At 40.5% G+C, this 22,567-nt stretch overlaps 1 protein-coding gene across 3 annotated transcripts in view; it reads right to left on the reverse strand.

Moving 5' to 3' along the window:
- Positions 1-22,567, reverse strand: part of PHTF2 (putative homeodomain transcription factor 2) — an 89,052-nt gene that overhangs the window by 22,236 nt on the left and 44,249 nt on the right. For all 3 annotated transcript variants that reach the window (XM_077338050.1, XM_077338052.1, XM_077338051.1), the window contains 6 exons: positions 16,520-16,589; positions 13,716-13,874; positions 11,603-11,768; positions 10,889-11,053; positions 6,064-6,265; positions 1,263-1,421 (listed from right to left, as the gene is read on the reverse strand). In XM_077338050.1, coding sequence (XP_077194165.1) covers positions 1,263-1,421; positions 6,064-6,265; positions 10,889-11,053; positions 11,603-11,768; positions 13,716-13,874; positions 16,520-16,589 — 921 coding nt within the window. The remainder of the gene's footprint in view (positions 1-1,262; positions 1,422-6,063; positions 6,266-10,888; positions 11,054-11,602; positions 11,769-13,715; positions 13,875-16,519; positions 16,590-22,567) is intronic.

Genomic DNA, 22,567 nt, shown 5'->3' on the forward strand with positions numbered 1-22,567 from the left:
CATCTTATCCCCTTATCCCCCACTCCCCTCCATCACTACTGCCATCCCCACAGCTGCTGGGGCTCATAGCACCTCCCAAACACACACACACACACACACGCTGCTGACATCAGCAACTGGCCCCGCGTATCTTCCAGCTTTGCCTCCAGGCGCACTCAAAGTGCTGCTTCTCCTTCTTATTGATGTTCTTAGTCCCTGGGCTGCCATGACTGCTGCCATCATTGCCTGCAGCAACGATGGGCACAGTGTGGCTCCTGGCATTGATGTCAAGCCCCCACAGCTTCTCCTCCCACTGCTGCTGCTATTCACGCACCCAACCCAACTAAGAATGCTGACAGGTCCAATGGGGCTCCTGGCTTTGTTGCCAGGCCCACTGCAACTTCTCTAACCATCTCTGCTGCTGATGCCATAATGCCCCTGGTCCCATTGTCAACTTTTGCCAGGGACAGTGCACTTCCCAGTCTTAACTGCTAGGTCCACCATAACCCTACCACGGCAGCAGCTGTTGCTGGGACCACAGCATGTCCCTGGCACCATCCTATCATAACTGCATTTGCCATGGATGCCTGCAGAAGGTATTTGAGGGGGGGGGATTTAATCCACCACCACCACCCTGCCCCAGTGCACGTTTTTAAAAGGTATCAGATTTTTCTACAAATTTGAGAGATCCTACCAAGTTTGCAGAAGTATCTGTTTTGGCAAAGTGTGGCCCCAATCCGTAGATATCCAAGATGGGGGCCACACTTGAGAAACACAAATATAGATATGCTGTGTCCACCTTCGCCTGGATAGTTCCAGGCTTGTACAATTTTGTCAGATCTTGTTTCCCCTGAACTGGATCCCCATTTCCTATAAGGCAAAGAAATGTGTGCTATCCACAGAAAAATGCAAGATGTTAGGGCTTAGCCTGAGGCCCCCTCCCCTCAGTTTATGGAAGGAGTGTGGTATGCCAACAAATGGTTACAATCCTACCTACAACCTGAAAACTGCCTAGCTACGACTCACTGCAAGGAAGGGAAGGGAAATAAGACAGGATGGGAAATAAAAACGAAAAGGACGAAAGGCCTGGATAATGGCAAGGATGAATACACCAGAGATCATCTGGAATCTGCTTCCACACAACAAGAAAAGACAAATCTGGAAGTAGGAAGTGATCCCACCTTTCTGAGAAAAGAGATCATGACAGCCTTCACTGCTAACTGGACCAGGCAGACATATTACTCATTCCATAAAACTCAGCTTAGAAAAGTGCAAAAGCTTACTTCTACGGGATAATGTTTCTTATAATGATGGGATTTCCTGTTTCGAAATGCACAATCATTGGAAGCACGTTCTGCATTACGACGCAAGTGATAGCCAGCTTCCGGTCCTTCTTCACTTGAAACTTCATCAGACATGGTTGCCACAGTTCTGTGAATATCCTAGGGCAATTAAGGGTCAGCAGCTAGTAAAAGTTAGGTTGCTTTTATTCTTATCATAGCTTTGCAAGGACTGCAGTTAAGCTCAGTATATTTTAAAATTATACAATAAGACATAACAATATTTTCCCTCCACAAGGCAAACGTTCTCACAGCAGCAAATCACTTATGCACTGCTCATTTAAGAACTATTTAAAAAACTCCATGCATGCTTAGTTGGCTGAACAAGTACCTTTTGGTACTGCAATGGCTGTACTGCATTCTGGAATGCTCATTTGTACACACTGACAGTGAATGGCTCAATGAACCCAGAGAGGAAAAAAGCAGTAGGAACATAATTGCATCAGTTCCCCCTCTGGTTTGCATGCCAACTTTCTTCCAAGTCGAAGACTCACTTGTCCTCAGGTTTGTTTTGAGGGTAGCTAGTTATTTTTATGTGCCACAGAAAGAGAAAGCTGAAAACACAAATATTCCTATTTATATGGCTACTAATAGTTCCACATTTTTTCACAAATATTAGTAAAGACACTATGCTAAGCATATCCAACAGCAAAGCTGAATACATGCAGGAGATTCTTGGCTTGGACAAAAGCAGCTGTCGAAGCAAGCCAAGATGGTAAGCAACTGAAGGAAACAGCAGCTCTCTTTCAGACAGCAGTAGCGTTTCCTGTAAGAATTAGAGCAGACCACAAGCTATAACAATATGGTTGCTAAATCAAAAATTTAACATAACACTACTGCATTACTGTTGTTTGTATGAGAGCCAGTTTGGTGTAGTGGTTAGGAGTGCGGACTTCTAATCTGGCATGCCGGGTTCGATTCTGCACTCCCCCACATGCAGCCAGCTGGGTGACCTTGGGCTCGCCACGGCACTGATAAAACTGTTCTGACCGGGCAGTGATATCAGGGCTCTCTCAGCCTCACCCACCTCACAGGGTGTCTGTTGTGGGGAGAGGAATGGGAAGGCGACTGTAAGCCGCTTTGAGCCTCCTTCAGGTAGGGAAAAGCGGCATATAAGAACCAACTCTTCTTCTTCTTCTTCTTCTTCTTCTTCTATTATTTTGAATATAAGGAAGATGAAGCATTACACCAGTACTGTTCCATGCAATGCCAATATTCTGAAGTGAGGGGTAAACCTTGCAAATGAATATTTCTAAATTATCAGCTGTCCAGATCAAAGGAGCTCAAAGCAATTGTATCAGATTATTTCCATTTTGAAATGGCTTCAGAAAATGACCTTTGCACTTTCTATGCTGTAAGTAGAAGCCACAGTCTACAGCAGAAAAAAAGTGTTTGCTACGCATATCCCAACCCATAACAGAAACAGGAGTCGACACAGTTGCCGTCAGTCTAACAAATTTTCTGAACTCCCCCTCCTGCAGCAGTTTTCTGTGCCTCTCCCCAGATTTGGACCCTTCCTGAGGTTAACTGGAGGTCTGCACTGGAAGGGGTGGATTTTCCAGTGGAAAAAAGTAAATATGATCCACAAGATACATATGAAATGCACAAGAAGACGTCTCTTATTCCATGATGGATTATTATGTTCCTCAAAATCCAGCTAACTTAATAACTGGGAAAAGTGATTCAAAGGAAGCTGACAGTTTAAAATTGTTGCAGGGTAGTATTACCAACTTGTTCTGAACACAATTTCCTTTGGCGTCAAGTTTTGAACTTTTATAATGAACACATTCTTTAATCCAGCCTTCTCTTCTCTGAGCTCAGATTGATAGAGAATAACTGGACCAAGATCTCCAAGTGAGCTTCCTGGTAGCAAGGGTCTTTGAATCCAGATTTCTCCAGTCCTAGCCCTGCACTGTAGTCATAACATATTTAACCGCATGAAAGCATGTTAAGAAGTAGAATTCAACCCAATAGTTACAGTAAATATCCAGTATCTAATTCAGAACATAGTCCTAATGTTACAATTGGATTCAGACAATTTTCACCAATTCCTGTTTTAAACTGTATATCCTTGATTTGCTACTCATGCTGTTTTTTTTTTTGGGGGGGGGAGAGAAGGAACATTCTGTTCTTCCAACAGAAGTGCCTTGTGTGAGCAGAAAATTCAGTTTGGACCCAATCCAGTGAAGCCACATAAGGATTGAGAGAACGTTTCTATAAATCTTGGGGAATCCCCAGGTCTGCAGAAAAATCTAAAAACTTTGAAAGAAAAATTGAGCAAACCTAAGCAGAGGCGGTCTCACCAAATAACATCCAAAGATGATGGCCACTGTTTTGAGGGTTGCATATTAATCCCCATAACCATCACCACAGCAACTACAAAGATAAATCTGGACGGAGCTACAGAGTAAATTTTAAAGCTATTGGAAGAAACTGTTCTTTTTTCCCTCCACTCTGACAGAGCTAGCTGGCAGCAGCAATGAGAGAGGCTAGCTTAAAGAAGAGTACTTATTCCTCCCTTCCCATGCTACAAACAAAGAAAGGGACAGGATGTCAGAGAAAGCATTTCTGCTTCAAGTGTACCCATATCCACCCATCAGCTGGCCAACAACGGCTTGAAGCCTCTCCACAGTTCCTACTAATTTCCCCTGAGGATTACAAGCATCACAGACAACTAACAGGGAAATCTGTAAAGACATGCCTCCCTTCATCATTCCCTTCCCTTGGACAAGTCATGAGGACTGCACTTATTGTAACTACTGGTGTTGTATCTGGATGATTGCTGGAAGCAGTGCCAGACAAAGCTTTTCTCCATGGAGCAGCTTTCTAGAGTTCTGACTTTCAGGAGTGAACTGTCTACATACTGTGCACTTCAAGACATCGTGCTATTTTCTAAAGCAGTGGTCCCCAACCTTTTTATCACCGGGGACCACTCAACACCTTTTACTGAGGCCCAGTGGGGGAGGGGGTAGTTTACTCCTCTACTCTCAACCACTGCCCTAGCGCTCTCTAATTGCTATGGTAATGTTTAAACATCCCTTCGAAATAAGATACAGACTCGCCACAACAATGAAGTGTGTTGTAAAGGGCTGGGAGGGATGAAGTAAAGGTCCGGAGGGGGGGTGGGGAAGGCATTCTTCAGGGCCCACCTTCAATTAGTCGAAGGACCACATGTGGTCTGCAGCCCACAGGTTGGGGATCGCTATTCTAAAGCATAGCAGAGACACAGTATGGTTGTCCTTATGGGGGATTTTCACCCCAAAAGACATGCATTTTTAAAAAGTTGGGCCACATTGTTTGAAGCTAGTTGAATTCTCATTCAACATGAAAATGGTCTGCTGGAGGAAGAAGAAAGGCTGAAGGCCACAAATTCTTTTCATGTGGAGTCTTCAAAAGAGGAACCATTCTTCATGGAGACAGAGAGAGTACTCAGGGAAAGGTGCTCTTCTCCCTTTTTTACTAGAAAAGTCAGGAAAACAGAGTGGACGAGAGGGAAAGCAGCACTCTCCAGGATTTACAAGATTCAAGGTCTCTCTGTTCAACATGTGAAGACCTATCATCAGCCATGATACAAGCAAAAGAAATGAGTTTCAAGCTGGTGATGGAAGAGTTTATTCCAATGTATAACAATTTCTCGAACTTTCCAAATCCTCAAAACTAACTCTTAGGTGTATTATTTTTAATGGTGATAATATATCAGAAGAATGGTGATATGTAGAGCATTTACACTTTGTTATTTTAATACTTGTAGACCTCTGTATATTGGATACTGTAGCACCATTTAGATAGTGACGAAGATACCGAAAACAATATATCTACAAGTTCGTTTTGAGGATTTGGAAAGTTTGAGAAATTGCTTTACATTGGAATAAACTGTTATTTGCCATTTCCAACTTAAAACTCATTTATTTTGCTCAGGGCCTCTTTGTGGCAGGCTGGCACCATAACCCGCATGTAACTTCACAAGTGCTACAATAATGAAGAGTGTAAAGAGAAGACTCAAATCTCACTCCACGATCGGAGCTTTTAAATCCAAAAATCTGGACTATGATCAGCTACCATTTGAAGAAGAGCTGGCTTCTCATACCCTACTTATCACTACCTAAAGGAATCCCAAAGCAGCTTACAAACACCGTAAACCTTCCTCTCCCTACAACAGGGAAAGGTGGGGCTGAGAGAGCTCTAAAATAACTGTTTTGTGAACAAACTGGGCATGCTGATAGGAATGGACGACTGGCTGAAACAGAACAAGGCAACACAAGACACTGCCAGTCACAGAATAAAAGTGACTAGGAGTAGCACTGCTACATCTTTCTTTCTTGCCCAGTCACTGCAGCGATGCTCTGCCTTCCCAAAGGAAAGAAGGCTGACAAATGAAGGGGGCCAGGAGACATCATCCCTTCCCTGCAAGTTTCTTGCAGATCCCTGCTTGTACAGATTTAATTTATTTGGTTTCCAGGAAAAATTTAAATTTCAGGTATGATTTCCCCCTTATGCTATTGGGGGGCAGAGACACCATAGAGGAAAGTCTTTCTTGAAATTTTGATTTGTCCTGATGGGGTGACAGCATGTTTTAAATCAGAGTTTGATGTTCAAGACTAACAGATGGTAGAGTGTAAAAATCTGATTACTGAGTTAAACGGACTTTTGGTCTAGATCCAGCATGATAAATCTTGCATCCTTATCTGCAGGTACTGACAATAAGCCATCAAAAGCATTCTAGAGTGGAAAATCAAACACTTACTTTATGAAGACTAGAATTATTGTACATATTCCTGATTGTTCCTGTGCTCCAGCATGTCTCTTCTGATCTAATAACTTCAGAGTGAGCCTCATGGGACTGTAACCCATCTTCACTGTTTTTACCAGTCTTCTTTCCATCAAGGGAGACATATCCATTATCTGTCTCTGTTGACTTATCTATGGAATTCTTTGCTTTCTTTGATCTAGGATTAACATACACATGAAGTCACTAGTTGTTTGTTAACTGCTACACCACAGAAACACAGCAATATGCATGTGAAATTTAACATTTGCCACAAACTGTTCATACATTTTCATCTATAAAACATGACAGTAATTTCTGTATGATTGGCTCAGGATACATTTTTTTAAAAACCTAGTTTCCATCAGTTGCATATCCTGGAGGCATAATTTGGGTCACGGCCATATAAACTTGGCATTTCTTTCATCCTGCCCTCACAGAACATCTAATAACAAACACATGGTTCCCTTGAAAAAGAAGTTTTCAAATCCCACGGACATGCTTACCTGGCTTCTCTTCATTATTATTTGGCAACACAATTTAACAGCATCAGGGTAATAAGGCTCTTAATTAGAAAAGCCCCAACATTTAGAAAAAATTTAAAGAAACTGGACAGGAAGGGAATTTATTTATTTTTTAAAACAAATAAATAGGCTGGAAAAATATTTAAATGCTTCCATATATGCACAGCATCTCACAATATTGTTGCCTTCTTAGATAATTTATGTGCATTTGTCCTTCACATATGGTACTTCAAGTAGCACTCCTGGCAATTACAAGCAATGTTTAAAAAAAAGCCTAAAGAGTATATGTTGAATTCAAGAATAAAAAATGACACCAGAGGGGAAGAAGGAAGTAAATCGTAATCATTATGCAAGACAAATATGTAATAATTCTGTATAGTGAATAGGACAAAATGCTTGAGTACTATACTATTTTAACCTGTTTGTATTCTATTTTTTACTTTGATTTTTGCTTTAGAGGGGATCCTATAAATTATAACGAATAAGCTGCCATGACTCCCTTTTAAAGGCAGGGCAGAAATTCTAAAAGAGTCCATGCCTGTATAATGGACTACATCACAAAGAGGAGCCCCTTCCTTTACTCAATGGCTGATGGTAGCAGCAGCATTTCCACCTAGGCAATTCTTAGAAAGGTAGGCCATGCCTCTTGGTTCAACCATCCTTTGACCAATATGCTGTATATGTGCTCCTAAAGATCTGGTGCATTCAGCCCCTAAGAGTGTAAAGCAGAGGTGGTTTCAGAACCTTTCCTACAGATACCTTGTCTGCTTACTTTCTTTTGTCATGCAGCTAAAAGAAATCAAGAGAAAAATGGACAGGAACAATGAGCCTAGTTGATGTTTGCTAATATTCTTCACAAAAGAAGCTCAAAATGAGCTTCCAGTCCTGCCTGTCTTCTCCAGGAAACCAATTCACTGAGAGCTGATAACATTCTCCTGTCCAAGTCCTAGAGGCATGTCAGCCAATGTTCAAATACTGCCTTGGGGTATGCATTCAGATCTATCCAAATACCATCTCGGTATTTTTCGGGTATATTTCAGCTTCTCAAATATGCCTGGGTTTTCTCAGGTGGAAAAATCCCAAGAAAATGTAGGATATATCTGGGAACTTTTCAGTCCAAGCCCAGCTTGGTCAGTGGGGAGTTGAGAACTCCCCAGCAATGCAGCTCTGTGCCCCTTTCCTGCAAGTACAGCTCTGTGCTGCCTTCTCCTGCTTCCAGGTTAAACTAGGTGGCAGATCCAACCAGGATCAGTCCTATCCTCAAGGACCCAATCATTCCCCGCTGGCATAGCTCCATGCTGTCTTCTTCTGCAGCTCAGTTTAAACCAGACAGAACTTTATCCTGACTATATCATATACCTAGACCAGGGGTAGTCAAACTGCGGCCCTCCAGATGTCCATGGACTACAATTCCCATGAGCCCCTGCCATGGACATCTGGAGGGCCGCAGTTTGACTACCCCTGGTCTAGTCAGAAGGTGAAATAATGGGAATCCATTTTTTTAAAGCATGCTACCTTAGCTTCTTAAAACGTCTGAATCAGAGACCACATTCACTCTGAAATCAGTGCTGGTTAAAGAGGCAGGTGATAAAGCAACACAAAACTAAAAACTAATGAAGCCTATGCAATCATTGTGTGTCCTCAATAAGATCACTTCTTGATCAGTGAATTATAAAGGCAGATGCACCAACAAATGGCACGTGATACTGTTCTAGATTTCAAAGCTTAGTATATATATATTAATTTTCCTTGTTAGTACTTTGAAGAAAACAATGTACTAACTTTTCATTCTTATTTTGATCAAAAACAAGTACCAAGTACACTCATATCTGCATATTTACAGCTTAAGGTATGTATATAAAAACGGTGCTTTATTTCGCATAGGCCCTAAATCTAAAACATATCACAAATAATTCCTCTGCCATGAATCACTAAGGCAAATATCTGGAAACTGCAGATGACACTTCCACTGATGCAGAAGGGGGGGGGGGGTAATCTAGAAGAAGAAGAAGAAGAAGAGTTGGTTCTTATATGCCGCTTTTCCCTACCCGAAGGAGGCTCAAAGCGGCTTACAGTCGCCTTCCCATTCCTCCCCCCACAACAGACACCCTGTGGGGTGGGTGAGGCTGAGAGAGCACTGATATCACTGCCCGGTCAGAACAGTTTTATCAGTGCCGTGGCGAGCCCAAGGTCACCCAGCTGGTTGCATGTGGGGGAGCGCAGAATCGAACCTGGCATGCCAGATTACAAGTCCGCACTCCTAACCACTACACCAAACTGGCTCTCTAATTTGTTTCACACCTAGAGCAAAGGCAGACACAGTTGTACTAGACAAGCAGTAGAGCAAGTACATGAAGCATCACAACAGCCAGTTTCTATTGCTGCAGACCTTTCTGATGAAGAAAAAATTATCAACTCACTGCCCTATTTTACATTGAAACAGGAAATTGTGAGTTAAAATGTTTTTACTTCAGGAACATTTAACTTTAAATCACCGATGCACAGCTGATAACTTAAGAAAAGTTTAGTCATGACACAATACTGGATGCGAAATTACTGCTGCTTGCAGACATTCTTCATCTCACTTCATATGGCTCTCTAGTGTGCTTCCTGGACATTTCAGGAAAGCAGGACAATAAAATTATATCTAAAATTACAAGTAATAAAGGAAATCTTCTGCAAGTTTTTTTCAGAGCTCACTTTAAGGGTATTATATGAAATAGAGAGGAGTGTGCAGTATTATAGGGGGCAGTATTTTGTAAAACACCTGATAAAAGCTTTGTTTTTCTTAGTTAGGGTATACAGCAAACTCTATAAACTCAACAAAAATCTCTCCGGTTCAGATTATACTAGAAAAGCTTCAGCTGTGTCAATGGGCTTTGGTGGAGAATGTAAAAATAAAGGTTTTTGTGTTAGGTATTCCACAAAAGGATAAGAACCTGTAATGACTGAACAGCCCTAAACTTTTCACATGCAGCTTTGTCAGGGGGAATTTACGTTTAGATTCTATTTCCTTCCTACACATACATTTAAAATGCACAGAGGTTATTCAGTTTAATTATTTTCTTTTTGTACCATTTGTTTCTTCTTCTCTGCTTTGCCTTGGTGTGCCCCCCTGTTTCTCTTTAGTTAGATATTGTAATTTTTTTGCATGGGAATACTTAAAATGCTTGCCAGAAGCAACATGTCATGATTAGGGAACACAATTTTGAGTTTTTAGCATCACCTGACCAGCACAGATATGACACTCAGTAATAATGTTAAACATACAAAAGTACATATAGTAAATGGCACTATCCCTTTCCTGTTTTTTTTAATCCAAGCAAAGTAAATTTTTGATCTTGCCTGAAATTTTTGAACTAAAATTATAAACAATTAATCCTCATTGTTTAGTAACATTTGTAGTTCAAATGTAAAGTACACAATGATTTTCCTGAGCAAATTGCGTTTTAAAGCTATGATTATTAATTCAAAGCAAAGAATGGCATGGCTCTGAAGCAACCATTTCTCTTTCTCAAGCTGTTCATCAAGTAAGGTTTATCACAGATTTCATTATGACATGGTTCTTCAATGGATGCAATATGATCCATAATCCTATCAGGTGACCAACCAACCTGTTATATAAATGACAAGTCTAATCAAAGTATTCAGAGTCTCTGAAGAAGATGAATTACAATGTTGAAAACAAGTTATATAATCCGGGACTCGTTTTGACTCTAGCACATCCTCAATAAATATTACAGATCCTTCGCCATTGTCAGCTTGGCTTTTTCAGCTTCTCTTTTTGTCATTCGGCTGACGGGTCACTCCTTGACAGAATCCCAGATAAGATAAGATGTGTTACCTTGACAAAGTAAATAAAATGCACAGCAACTGTTCCCACACTCCACACTTTGGCATGGAAAGACATTTTGTCATGTCCTACATCTGAAGATGCCAGTCACTGGCGAAATATCAGAGATTGAAACTCCCAGACCATGGCCACACAGGCTGGAATGCCCACAAAAGTCAGACAAAAAGAAACCTCAGAAGAACAGATTTATGGAGTGTTTTTAGTACTGTAGTTGTTCTTGTTTTTTTTTAAGACATATGCAGCTATGCATTAGGAAAAATGCCACAGAATATATTTTGATAATACTATGGAAAAACAGCGTTATAAATTAGAGAAATCAGGAGTACTTGAATGGATGCACAGAAGAGATTGGAAGAACAGATGTTTACTTGGTCAGAAAAGGGATAGTGCTTCTTTAAGACAATCATAGCCTTGAATAAATACAAACCCTGATAAAAAGAAAGCGGCATGCCAGATATCTCTGAAGAAAACGCCAATACTGTAAGAGGTGCTTGTACCGTAGGTCTGCACTGTTCCTTCCTGTGTGTTATCTGTGGTACTAGAGCCATCTCCTTCCCTATGTACTTCCAAATGTGCTGCTTTCCTTAGTTTCCTTCATCAGAAGAGATGAAAAGCGGAAGGCATCTTGTAAGTATTATTCACTAACATTACAACATGGGCAGTGTTCTTACAATCATGCAAATAGGTGTTTTCGATCTAACCACCACTTCTGGTGTAACAAACATTTTGTTATTCAACACACAACAAGTAAAAAATAATATGTACAGACACAAGGTTTTTTAATTGATTAGAAGACATGGCTGGTCCAGAAGAACAAAAATACAAGCACAAAGTACATTCCTTCCCCATTATGCAGTTTATGCTTCTAACTAACAATTTAAATGCTGGGTAGATTAGGTTTAATGTTTGTTGTTGAATCCTTGAAGATACTGATCTATACTGGGTGCAGCTCAGTTGCATCTCATAACAGTATTCACAGCATAACTACTCAGATGTGTAGGGACTACAGCTAAATCTTTTAAGAAATCATTAACAAAGACTTAAACCTCAGCAACATCCAATCTTTTAAAATCATTAAGATGTTTACATTCTGAAAAAAAATACAAGGATCAAAGCCCAATAGTCTAACCGTAAACTGTACCTTCTCCTTCTTCCTCCTGTACTTGGAGTTGACTTGGGTGTCCTTGTTGAAACAATCTGGCAATGCACAGTTCCAAGAAGCAACATGAGCCACATTGGCCCTATTACTTCTGTCAGAGGTATATTATGTGGGCCTTCTATAGTACAAAACAATACTACTGCAGCAACTTTTGAAAAGAATAAAAAGAACAAATAAAGAATGAGAAGTATCTAATCCATACAAATATTCAAAATTTGAAAAAGACACAAAGACCATCTAAAGAAGCATTCCTTATTGGAAATCATTACATCTTTGTCACAATAGGCATGTTTCAGTCAAAGTTAAGCACTTTTTATTTCAATTAATATTGATTTACATTGCTGCCCTATGCAAAGTTACTCCAGTCTAAGTGTACTGTACAGGATGGCACCGTTGGACAGTAGATTCAAGATTCAGGAAATCTTTACACAAATTGAGAGTGCTCACAGACACAGACACCTTTTAAAGGGGATTAGACAGATACATGGAGGATACGTCTATCAGTGGCAACTACCCATGGTGACTGAAGGGAACTCAACCTCTGCATCCCAGTGGCAAGCGGCAACATCAGGGGAAGGTCTCAACCTCTATGCCCTATTGTTGGCCCTCCAGAGGAACTGGTCAGCCACTGTGTCAGGATGCTGGATTAGATGGACCACTGGTCTAAAATCAGTGGATCTTATAAACAGCATAATTTTGATTGGATGATGAATTATTTGTCTAAATAAACCACTTCCTTTGAGAGATGTATTTTAAGCCCACAAAACATTTATTGATTGATTGATTTATATGCCGCCACTTATGGCAATTGCCATCCCGTGTCAGTTTACAATATAAAAGCAATAAAAATCACAATAAAACCCCATAATCCCCCAATAAAAATTACAAAATAACAGAACAATAAATGGTGGCATATAAGTCTTTTCCATGCCTGCTTAGTAGGCATAGAGCCCCAGAGGGCAGAATACACATAAGCATGACATTGACATATACTGAATCAGACCATTGCTCTATTAAGGCCAGGACTCTCTACTCTCAGTGGTAGTGGTTCTCCAGAGTCTCAGCCAGACATGTTTGACATCACCTATGCACTAATTATTTTAACTAGAGATACTGGAGATTGTACCTAAGACCTTTGTATGGGAAACTGGTACCCTACCAGTAAGCCAGAGTGCCTTTCTTGCCTGAAGACCTCAAGCTACTAGATAGTTAAAAAAATCAGAAAGCACTCCTGATGCCAACAAGATGATGTGTTGCAGGACAGGAAGTAGAAACGCTGAGTACAAAAACATCTTTCAGGACAATTCTCTTCCTCACTTCCCTAATGTGTACGTATCTGCTGATGCTGAGTCACTGGGTTGCATCCAGATTTAATTTTTCAGTAGAGGAATAGAATGTGTTTATATAATAATAGCATTTTATGACATTGACATTTAGGTGTGTTCCTACAATTCACATGCCTAGCAATAGATTCTCTGAAGACAGATGAAGATCTTTTTAAAAATCTCCACAGCAATCACTACAAAATGCAACTGCATAGGTCAAAAGTGCATGAATTTATATACAGAGTACCTTTAAGCAAGTTATGACTTCTAAAGGAACTGTAATAATGTATAATTACAATCAAATTATTCCACAGCTTAATACAATGAATAATTTCAAAGCAAACACTGTTGCAAATATTGTAGTATTCTTTAAGAATAAATGTTTAGGTAGCCATGAGTGGATTTATGGCAGTATTTACTATCCTAACACAAATAATGTTGATCATATTATATTTTAGATACTGCATTATATTGTAAAAGAAGCATTAAAAATACCTAAAACTATCAACAATCAGATTCCAAATCATAAGCCTTTCTTACATTAATTCCTATTCCAATTTCTTTCCAGTTTTCATCATACATTTTTTCATTTATGGAGTCACCATAATTTATATTCTTTGCCTTATTAGAGCTACAGTGTCTGCTTTTGGGGTAGATGTTTTGCAGAAATAATGAAAATGCTTCATTAGAACTCAGGAAAATGAGTTGCTACATTATTTTGCTATTTAAATTACAATACTTATTTGATTGACTTTGTCATCTAGTTGTACCTTGAAGAAGATAAAGGACGAGGAGCCAGAAAAAAATAACCTGTGATGTCACTTGTAACCACCACCTGAAGAAAAACGGGAAAAAAACTACTCTAACAATTCCCTTTCGAGTCAGTGAGGTCCAAGGACTTTCAGGTTTAGCTTTAGCAAAGGCAGAACCTAAAGGAAAAACAAGTTATTTAGCTGCAAAATATGGGAATTTTCTAGTTGCACTTACACAAAATATAATCCCTTCAAACATTTAAGAACAAGTTACACATGTTCTAATAAAATATACATATGGAATACCATAATGGTTGCATAATTTCCAGCAACATGACAGTATATTTTCTCCTTCATGAAGATAACATTTGGAAATTGTCCCCAAGTAAGAGTCACTGCAGTATTAAGTTCAATAATAATTTCTCTTTCTATAAGTAGAACCTGCATTTATTCAGACCACAAAAAGAATGTAAATATTCTTCCTTTTATTGTTATGGAATTCCCAAAGGCCCTGTCTAATTAACTGGCTGTTGAATCATGTAACAGATGATTACAGAGATATATGCAAAAATCATGTAGAAAAAAAATCATAGCAGAACAGAATACATATCAGGCTTACCACGCACTTATATGACCCTTACCCTTTCTGGCTGTGTAGGCTAAATGGGGACAATTTCCAAATGTTATCTTAACTATCTCTTGGATCCTCTCAGCTGTTTGTCAGCCTTCTACTGGAATCCCTTTACAGTTTAAACGTTTTAACTTTATTTTATTGTACTGACATGTTGTAAGTTGCCCTGAACCCTCAGGGAAGGGTGGCATAAAAATCTAAAAATAAATAAAGAGACCACAAAAAACAGTCCAAGGACCAGGAACAGATGTGTCAGGGGGAGGAGACTGGGAGAAAAAGCCATCCCAACCAGGATCTGCATGCCTTTGGGAGTGATTGGTGCACAAATCCTGGAGCTGGCTTCTCATGCAGCGCAGTTTAAGCTAGAATCCCAATCCTGAAACTGGCCTTTTTTTTTATTGGTATTTTTCTTCTTTAGTCTATTGGACCTGAACAAAAAGTCAGCTTTCCTGAAAAATCCTATACCCAAATACTGGTATTGGGATGCAGAATTTTTTTAGAAATACTGTAAAAAAGTGGGTCCAATAGACCCAAATCCAAAACATGCTGATCTAAAAATAATTGCACGCCCTTATTTAGATCCTTTCCAATCTAGATTTAGTCCTGGTTATGAGACTGAAACAGATGACCTGCATGGATGACCTGCAGTGGGAGACAAAGGGGGCAAAACTTTGTTGATTCTCTTGGACATCTCAGCAGCTTTCAATATAACTGACCATGGTTTCCTTCTGAGCTGGGAATTGGAGGAAGTGTCTTGCAATGGTTCCATTATAACCTGGAGGACAGATGTCAGAAGGTGATGGGTGGGGGGACTGCTACTCAGTCCCTTGCCTTGTGGTACTTCAACGTTCCATCTTTGTCCCCTATGCTCTTTAATGTTTGAGCTGGGCTGTCACCAAAATGCATATGATTGTCAGCTCTATGACCGTTTATGCACTGGAAGTTTCATGCCGGGCTGCAGGCTGGAGTTTTATTCGTGGCAGGTTGCCCCACCTCTTCCTGCACCCATATGGGGGAGTATTTGGCCCAGTGTGCCTCATCTTCCCCCGATTTGTGCTTCGGCACGAGAGCTGGGGCAGTGAAGTGCCCAGTGCATAAACCGTCTTTGTCACACTTCCTGCTAATCCCAGGGAGGCTGCAGAAACCCTGAACTACCTGGAAGCATTTTCAGAGTGGCTGCAGGGAAATAGACTGCCGTGATACTGGTGAGTAGATCGGACCCAAGATTGAATTTGTCACTCATAAAGATGGGGTTGCACATTCTTTGAAAAAACAAGTCCATAGTTTTGGGGTTGCTCTTTGACTAAGCCCTACTACTGGATAAGAAGGTGGCACTTGTGGTCTTCTATCACCTTGAGCTGTAAGCTGTTACTTAAAAGTTTACTTCACAATCCATGAACTTTTAAATGTATACATACAACATAAATATGGAATACATTTGAGCAGTGTCTTGGCGGTATCCAGGATATGACCATGACACTTACCAATTTTTAGCCTATTTAAATATAAATAAAATTAAAATAAAATACATAAATTACATAAAAAGCTCTTATGTGAACCCTGATTGTATATATTTTTCAGCACACAGAAAGTATGTGAGAAATTAAAACAGGAGTCCCTTGAGAGACCCAGTGAATTCTTGGTGAAGGCAGTCAGTTCTTGATATCTACCTGGCGATAACAATGGCACAATAGAGAATCCTACATGAAGCAGACTAAATTTAGAAATGAACTGAGAACAAAGGACTTTGACAACCACACAAATTTGAGACCTTGTGTGGGCAAGCAGAAAAGGTTTTTTGCCTGAGGAAACTTATTTTTATACTTTTTACTAGTCTTCTATTTGATTCATATTCCTTGTCAGTGCTGTGCAAATTACTATTTCTTTCACAGTAAAATTAATTTTCTTCCTTCTTAATTAAAATTTTACACCCAACCTGGATCTTTCATATACTATCAATGTGTCTGCTATGATACATGCAGGCCAGGATTATATCCCAATAAAACTGGGGTTCTTTTTATAGTTAAATTTAAACAAATCATGTACAGAAGACAGATAGTCATAGCCTATTGAGGTTTTATTGGTTCTGGAACCTTTGCAATAGAGAAGTAGGGAAGAGTGTAGGGCAGAAATGAGGGGGGAAACCCTACATATTCATGGGCCCCTCACAGAAAGATAACTCTCTCCTTACCTCTTACAAGATCCACATCTATGAGATCTGGTTTGACATGCCCAGTTTTCTTTGGCTTGTTCCTCAAACCCTGCAATATGTAAAGATTATTAGATTGTTTTATTCTTATTTAAATGTAATGATGACAAACTGGAGAGTCAGTAATTGTATTGAGCTTTATAATTGGTAATCCACTGCAGGAAATTTCCAATTTTATCTTTACCAATTAAAATAATTTTGAACAAACGATACGTGTCAGAACCCCTCCAGGTTTTTCTGCCATGACATTACTGCCCATTTTATTATGAGAAGTCACCTATGTAAGTAATTCAGATCAATTATGCAGCCACATACTACATACACATGCTTGCCAGTTAGTAAATTACTTGCTTTGATATCTGATTGGCTTTGCCTTTCAGTTTTCAAAGACTCATCTGCCATCATACCTTGAAATTCAAATTCTGATGCTGTAATACATGCCAATTAATTACAGGCCTCTTTTAAAGTGGATTTGTCTGAACTTTTCTGTGCCTTCAACATAGGCCTCAGAAGACTGAAGTGGTAATAAGGCGGAAGAGCATAGAGCAGTGGTTCTCAACCTGGGGGTCCCGACTCCCAGAAAGGTTGATCCACCCTATCAGGGGAAAGGGGTTGAGAATCACTGTCGGCAGCAACCCAAAGGGGGTGGAAGGGTTGCACGTGCACTGACGATCATGGAAGGCCACCGCTGGCCGCCTCGGCCTTCCATGATTGCCAGCATGTGCGCAACCCTACAACCTGCTTTGGGTTGCCACTGCCGTGGCAGCAGCAGCAGGGGTTGTGGCGGCGGGAGGGTTGAGAACCGCCGGCATAGAGGGATCAGAACGGAATACATCACCTCAGACTGCAGGTGAGGGATTGCATATTTCAAAGATCCTATACCTTAATTTTCTGTAAGTGGAAAACTAATACAACATGCCAATGGCTAACCTAGAGCTTCTCTACAACATGCTGGTTTTTTTTTAATTTGAGGAGTCATATGAGTAAGCACGAAAAATGCAATTTTCGTCACCTGTAGTCTGAAGTGGTACAACCTGTTCTACCACCTTAATCTGCTGCATGCATAGATCAGACCTAAGTTAAAAATTGGGTCAAGAATGAAAGTTATGAAATGGGGCCTGTTTTCAAACCAGAAATCAAATGTTTAACTACTGAATCATAACAACTGAGAATTTACACAACTTCAGAAACAGCACTGTGTAAATATGCTACACAGCAATTCGAAGTTATATGCACAGAGGAGAAGAAAATTTCAGAGCACACCAAGTAGCTAGTTTAAGGGAAAACAAAATTAGTTTAGCTACCATTCCTCCTGGCTAAAGTAACAGTCATTCTTTTCCATATCCATTCCTGGAAAATTTCCTCTTTGGTGCCATCTATTCAAATTGGAACTTAAAACTCTGCTCTTCCAGATCAATTTAGAATCCTATCTTCTTTGTATCAGAACAGGACCCTTGACATTACACCACAGCAAATGCTTTTATGTTCCATGCCATTTTTCACAATGAATTGAGACAAAAGATTCTCACTATAGATGCTAATCTTCTGCGCCCAAGCATTTCCCCTCTGCTCTAGTCAAGCTGATTGCAATGTGTGTAGTACCTATGCATCCTGAATCCTTTTTGTAACACCCCTCCTACCTTCTGACTGGGATACAGAGATTCCAGCCTTTAAATGGGACCTGAAGATTGCCTAGAATTACAGCTCATTTTCAGACTTTCCCCTGGAGAAATAGATGCTGTATATACTCGCATATAAGCCGACCCGCATATAAGCCGAGGCACCTAATTGTACCACACAATATGGGCAAACGTATTGACTCACATATAAGCCGAGGGTGGGAAATGCTCCATCATCACAAGCTCTCCCATCCAGCCTACCCCCAACAACAAATACAGAAGTCAAGAATATGAATGGCTGCTGGTTTTTGTACCCCACTTTTCATTAATCAAAGAAGTCTCAAAGTGGCTTACAATTGCCTTCCCTTCCTCTCTTGATGCCAGACACCCTGAGAGACCTCTGACAGAACTGCTCTGTGAGAACAGCTCTGGCAGGAGAACCCAACAGTGCCCCCCCAGGCCAGCAAACCAGAGCAGAACAACAGTACCCGAACTTGGCAACCTACTTCAACAAGTACAACAGCTACCAAATTGGGAGAATGGACAACTCTAACTACAACTGCAGTCCCCCCCCCAGAACAAAACACTGAAATAAAGAACTGTAAAACTGAACACTGAAAGAAAGAACTGTAAAAATAAACTTTTAAAAGAAACACAACCCCAAGATGAAAAAGCCAACAATGCTGCCCCTCAGTTAAAAGAAAAACACTAGGAGAAAAAAAACAGTATATCCCAAAGCACCCCCAAAACCCACCCCGCCCACAGAAACCAAAAAAAATAGTTTGGAAGAAGTGATTAAGAAGAGGAAGAAGTGAAAGCAAAAGGAAAAAAAAAGATCAGAATTCCTCAATCAAACCATTGATGTCCTACAAGCTGCCAGAGCAAGTTCAGCTTGCAGTACACATTTGCAAAAGGCAATGCAATGATTGGTGGGCTGGAGCAGGTTTTTATTTCAATTACCACATATAAGCCGAGAAGGGCTTTTTCAGTGTGAAAAAAGGTGCTGAAAAACTAGGCTTATACGTGAGGGACTTTGGAAGATAGACTATTGGCATTTATGCCATGAAGATTCCTGTTCTCCCCAGACTCCATTCCCAAATCACCAAATTGGATCTGGCAATCCCCCCCTCCTGCCACCGATAGGCAAATGGGACCCAGCAACCCAGCTGGGTTATATGGACTCAGACCTCCATTTCATCTTGTATTTGTTGATGAGAGCTTTGATTCCCAAAATCTTTTGCCCCAAAGTTTGACTTTAACAGACCAGAAAAGTGACTCAGAACAAAATATAAATATCTCCAAAGATGGGAGCTATTTAAGGTCAGTCAAGTTCTGTATTCAACATGTTCAGAAGATACAACATGAATTAGCAGTATTTTTAATATAAAATTCTGGATACAATGCAATATTAAAACTCATTTTCTTTCTCTGCCTATCACCGGAGCAGAGACATACCATCACCATACCTTTCCACTGTGGGAGTGGAATAGCAACAGACATTATTAACCCTTTCCTTGTAAGGTAGTCTCTATCTGTTGATATATGATACAAGATTTAGGAGCACATTTAACATTGTGATCACAGTGCTATCCACTTTAACATACAGGTAACAAAAAAAAAAAAATGACCACACAACCCCATATTACAAGCCTGAACTGAACAGCAGGCAGATTAAGTCAAACCTATATGGCATTCAGCAGCACCCATTGCTTGTGGATCCTCATTTCCACTTATGGTTGCCAATAGCTACAATGCTATTAAAAGCCACAACGATCAGGATTTCTGTCAGAGTCTACACTGACAGTCTATTTATTTATATTTATATACCGCTTTCCCCGAAGGCTCAGGGTGGTTTTCATGGAACTGAGAACTATACAAAGAACCAATGAGAAGCTTACACAGAACCACAAGTCACCAATAAAAATATACATTTCCTAAGTCTGCAGTTGCATTATGACATTACATTAAGTCAGCATTGAAAGCTCAAATGCATGCATCTCACTCATCTCTTCTTCTGTAAAGCCAGGTTCATGCACATTCATGCTTAGTGTGGTGTCTAAATGTAGACACAGGACAAATGCAGGTGTGGAGTTTCACTCATCCCTGCCTATCAGTTCTCCCCTGCAAATGATTTTCTGGTCTTTTTAAATCTTCTGTCCCTTCCCCCAATCATGAAAGCAGTTTGTCTTGGGAGTGTGAGGAACAAAGTTTGTATTACTGGGGTAATTCAATGGGCTTCTCTCTTGCCCACCAGCTCTCCTCTCCATATCATATTTTCACACCGACATTAGTTATCTTGGAAAATGAACCCATATTTAAGAATAAGGGTTTCCTGAAATATATGCACTTCTGTCCTCCCTTATCCTTTATTAGGTAATTACATATGAAATTATAATTCTAATAAATAATTGAGCAAAATGTATACTACCAAAGATGGTAAGAGTGTAAAAGTGGCATAAAAGGAAAACAGCAAAATTGTAATTTTTTTCCTTTACATTAGCTCTCATAGATTCAGATGGAGAGATTCTGAAAACCAAGCTATAATTTTCAAAACACTTGAATGTGTAGGTTAAAAAATAATCATAGCAGAGACTGAACACAGAATTGCACTTACCTGTAACTATTGTTCATCAAGTAGACTTCTGTGCAGGTAGACACTGGGGACTGTGTATGTGTGCAGGCCAGTTGCAGAAAAGATTTCCAAAGTTTTCTAGAAGACTAGGCGTACCCAGGGGTGTAACTGGCCTATCTGGCTCCCACAGCAGGGGAGGAGCAGGGCCTGGTGATGCCAACAGAGGCAGGGCTTGGTGACACAGGGGAGCCTCCTTCCCTGGAACAACATGGGATGGGGGGCTGCAATCAGATATTGTTGACCTGATAAATGGACCACTATTTCCAATATCAGATCACAAATCAGGAGGCCTCTCTGTTGTTCTGTTTCTTTAAAAGGCCACCATCGCAATGAGCAGGATACCAGAGCGCGCAAAAGCGGAATGGGCAGAGACGCCATCTCCGCAGTCTGTGGTGAGGGGGGCAGGTCTACTATCTATGGGCACAGGAGCTCTTGGAAGTTCCAAGTTCCACAGAGGGCCTTTCCCTCTCCTTGCTGCTGGAAGGCATGACAATCTCATTTTTGCACTTATTGTTGTGATTTGGGGCAAAGAGCATGGCAATTCCACTGGCATTTCTTCAAGAGGAACTTTTCCAGAACCTGCATTCTGACACCCAAGTGAGACTGCCCAAGGTTTTTTCTTGATTTCCCCTAAGGCATGCCCATTAACAATGTAAAGTGGATTCAGGCAATAGTGGTTGGATCTCTTCCACCTCACCATCAGTGGACTTCCAGTTAGCCACCAGTGTAGGAGCAACAATAGAGTACAGGACCAAACAGGTCAAGGAATACTAACTTTCAGCAGTGAAGAGGGCTTCAGAGGAATGTTCTTAAAATTAGCTTTGCCCTTGGATTAATTAGATGGTGGGTCTGAAGAACTCCTTGGAACTGGTAGTGGCCTCAACAAGATTTGTGGCTTTGAAATATATCTGGAAGGTGCTGACCCCAACAAGGGATTATGGCCTTGAGCCTCCAACTCCTTAGTCTTCCGAATGGGCCGCCATTTCTTCAGGGCTCCAAGTGCTCGTTCTCACAGGAAAGATTTTAGGTGAGAAGCTTTGGGGTTAAAACTGGCAGCAGATGGAACAGGCTGCAACATTATGGGGCTCACCAAGTACATAGGACAGTGCTCATGATCACCAGACTGCACCATCTTCATTAATCTTAAAATGGCTATTTTGGCATAAAACAAGCAACCAAGGCAACTCAAAGAATTAGGTTCAAGAAAGTGCTTTCACCACAGTAACAAATAGAGGATTGAGGGACGAGTGCTCATCCAATCTCCAAAACATGCTACTTTGAGCATAAGTCTGGCACATGCTGGAGAGTAGCGGAACACTCCAGGACCTGTGGAAAGAAGCTAGAAATCTTGAGAAAAATCATTTCTGCAGCTGGCCTGTGTAGTCCCACGTGGGGCTGCACAGAAGCCATGAAGATGAGCCTAAGTAACTGAGGAAGGAATGATTTGGCAGATGTATTTGCCAATTGGTTGCCTTCACAGAACAACTGTAACAAAGACGATCAACAAATTACAGGGATAACGTATTGTTTGTTAAGTAAGGACTACAGTAAGGACTTGCCATTAGTTCTAGTGCTTTGTCAAACAAGTCATTAGGCTCTCAGCTGTCTGTTCATAGTGCTGTACCAGGAGAAGCCACATTACATGAAAAGATGTGTCACTGTGGTGCCTGAAGAGCAAAAATCTAACCTCCCTATTTCATACTAGAAAAACTAAAAGAGGACATTTTGGAGGTGAGTTTAAAGACAGAGATCTAGGAAAGTAAGACTGGTAATCCCCAA

Source organism: Paroedura picta, chromosome 5 (assembly GCF_049243985.1).
Source record: "Paroedura picta isolate Pp20150507F chromosome 5, Ppicta_v3.0, whole genome shotgun sequence".
Lineage (NCBI taxonomy): Eukaryota > Metazoa > Chordata > Lepidosauria > Squamata > Gekkonidae > Paroedura > Paroedura picta.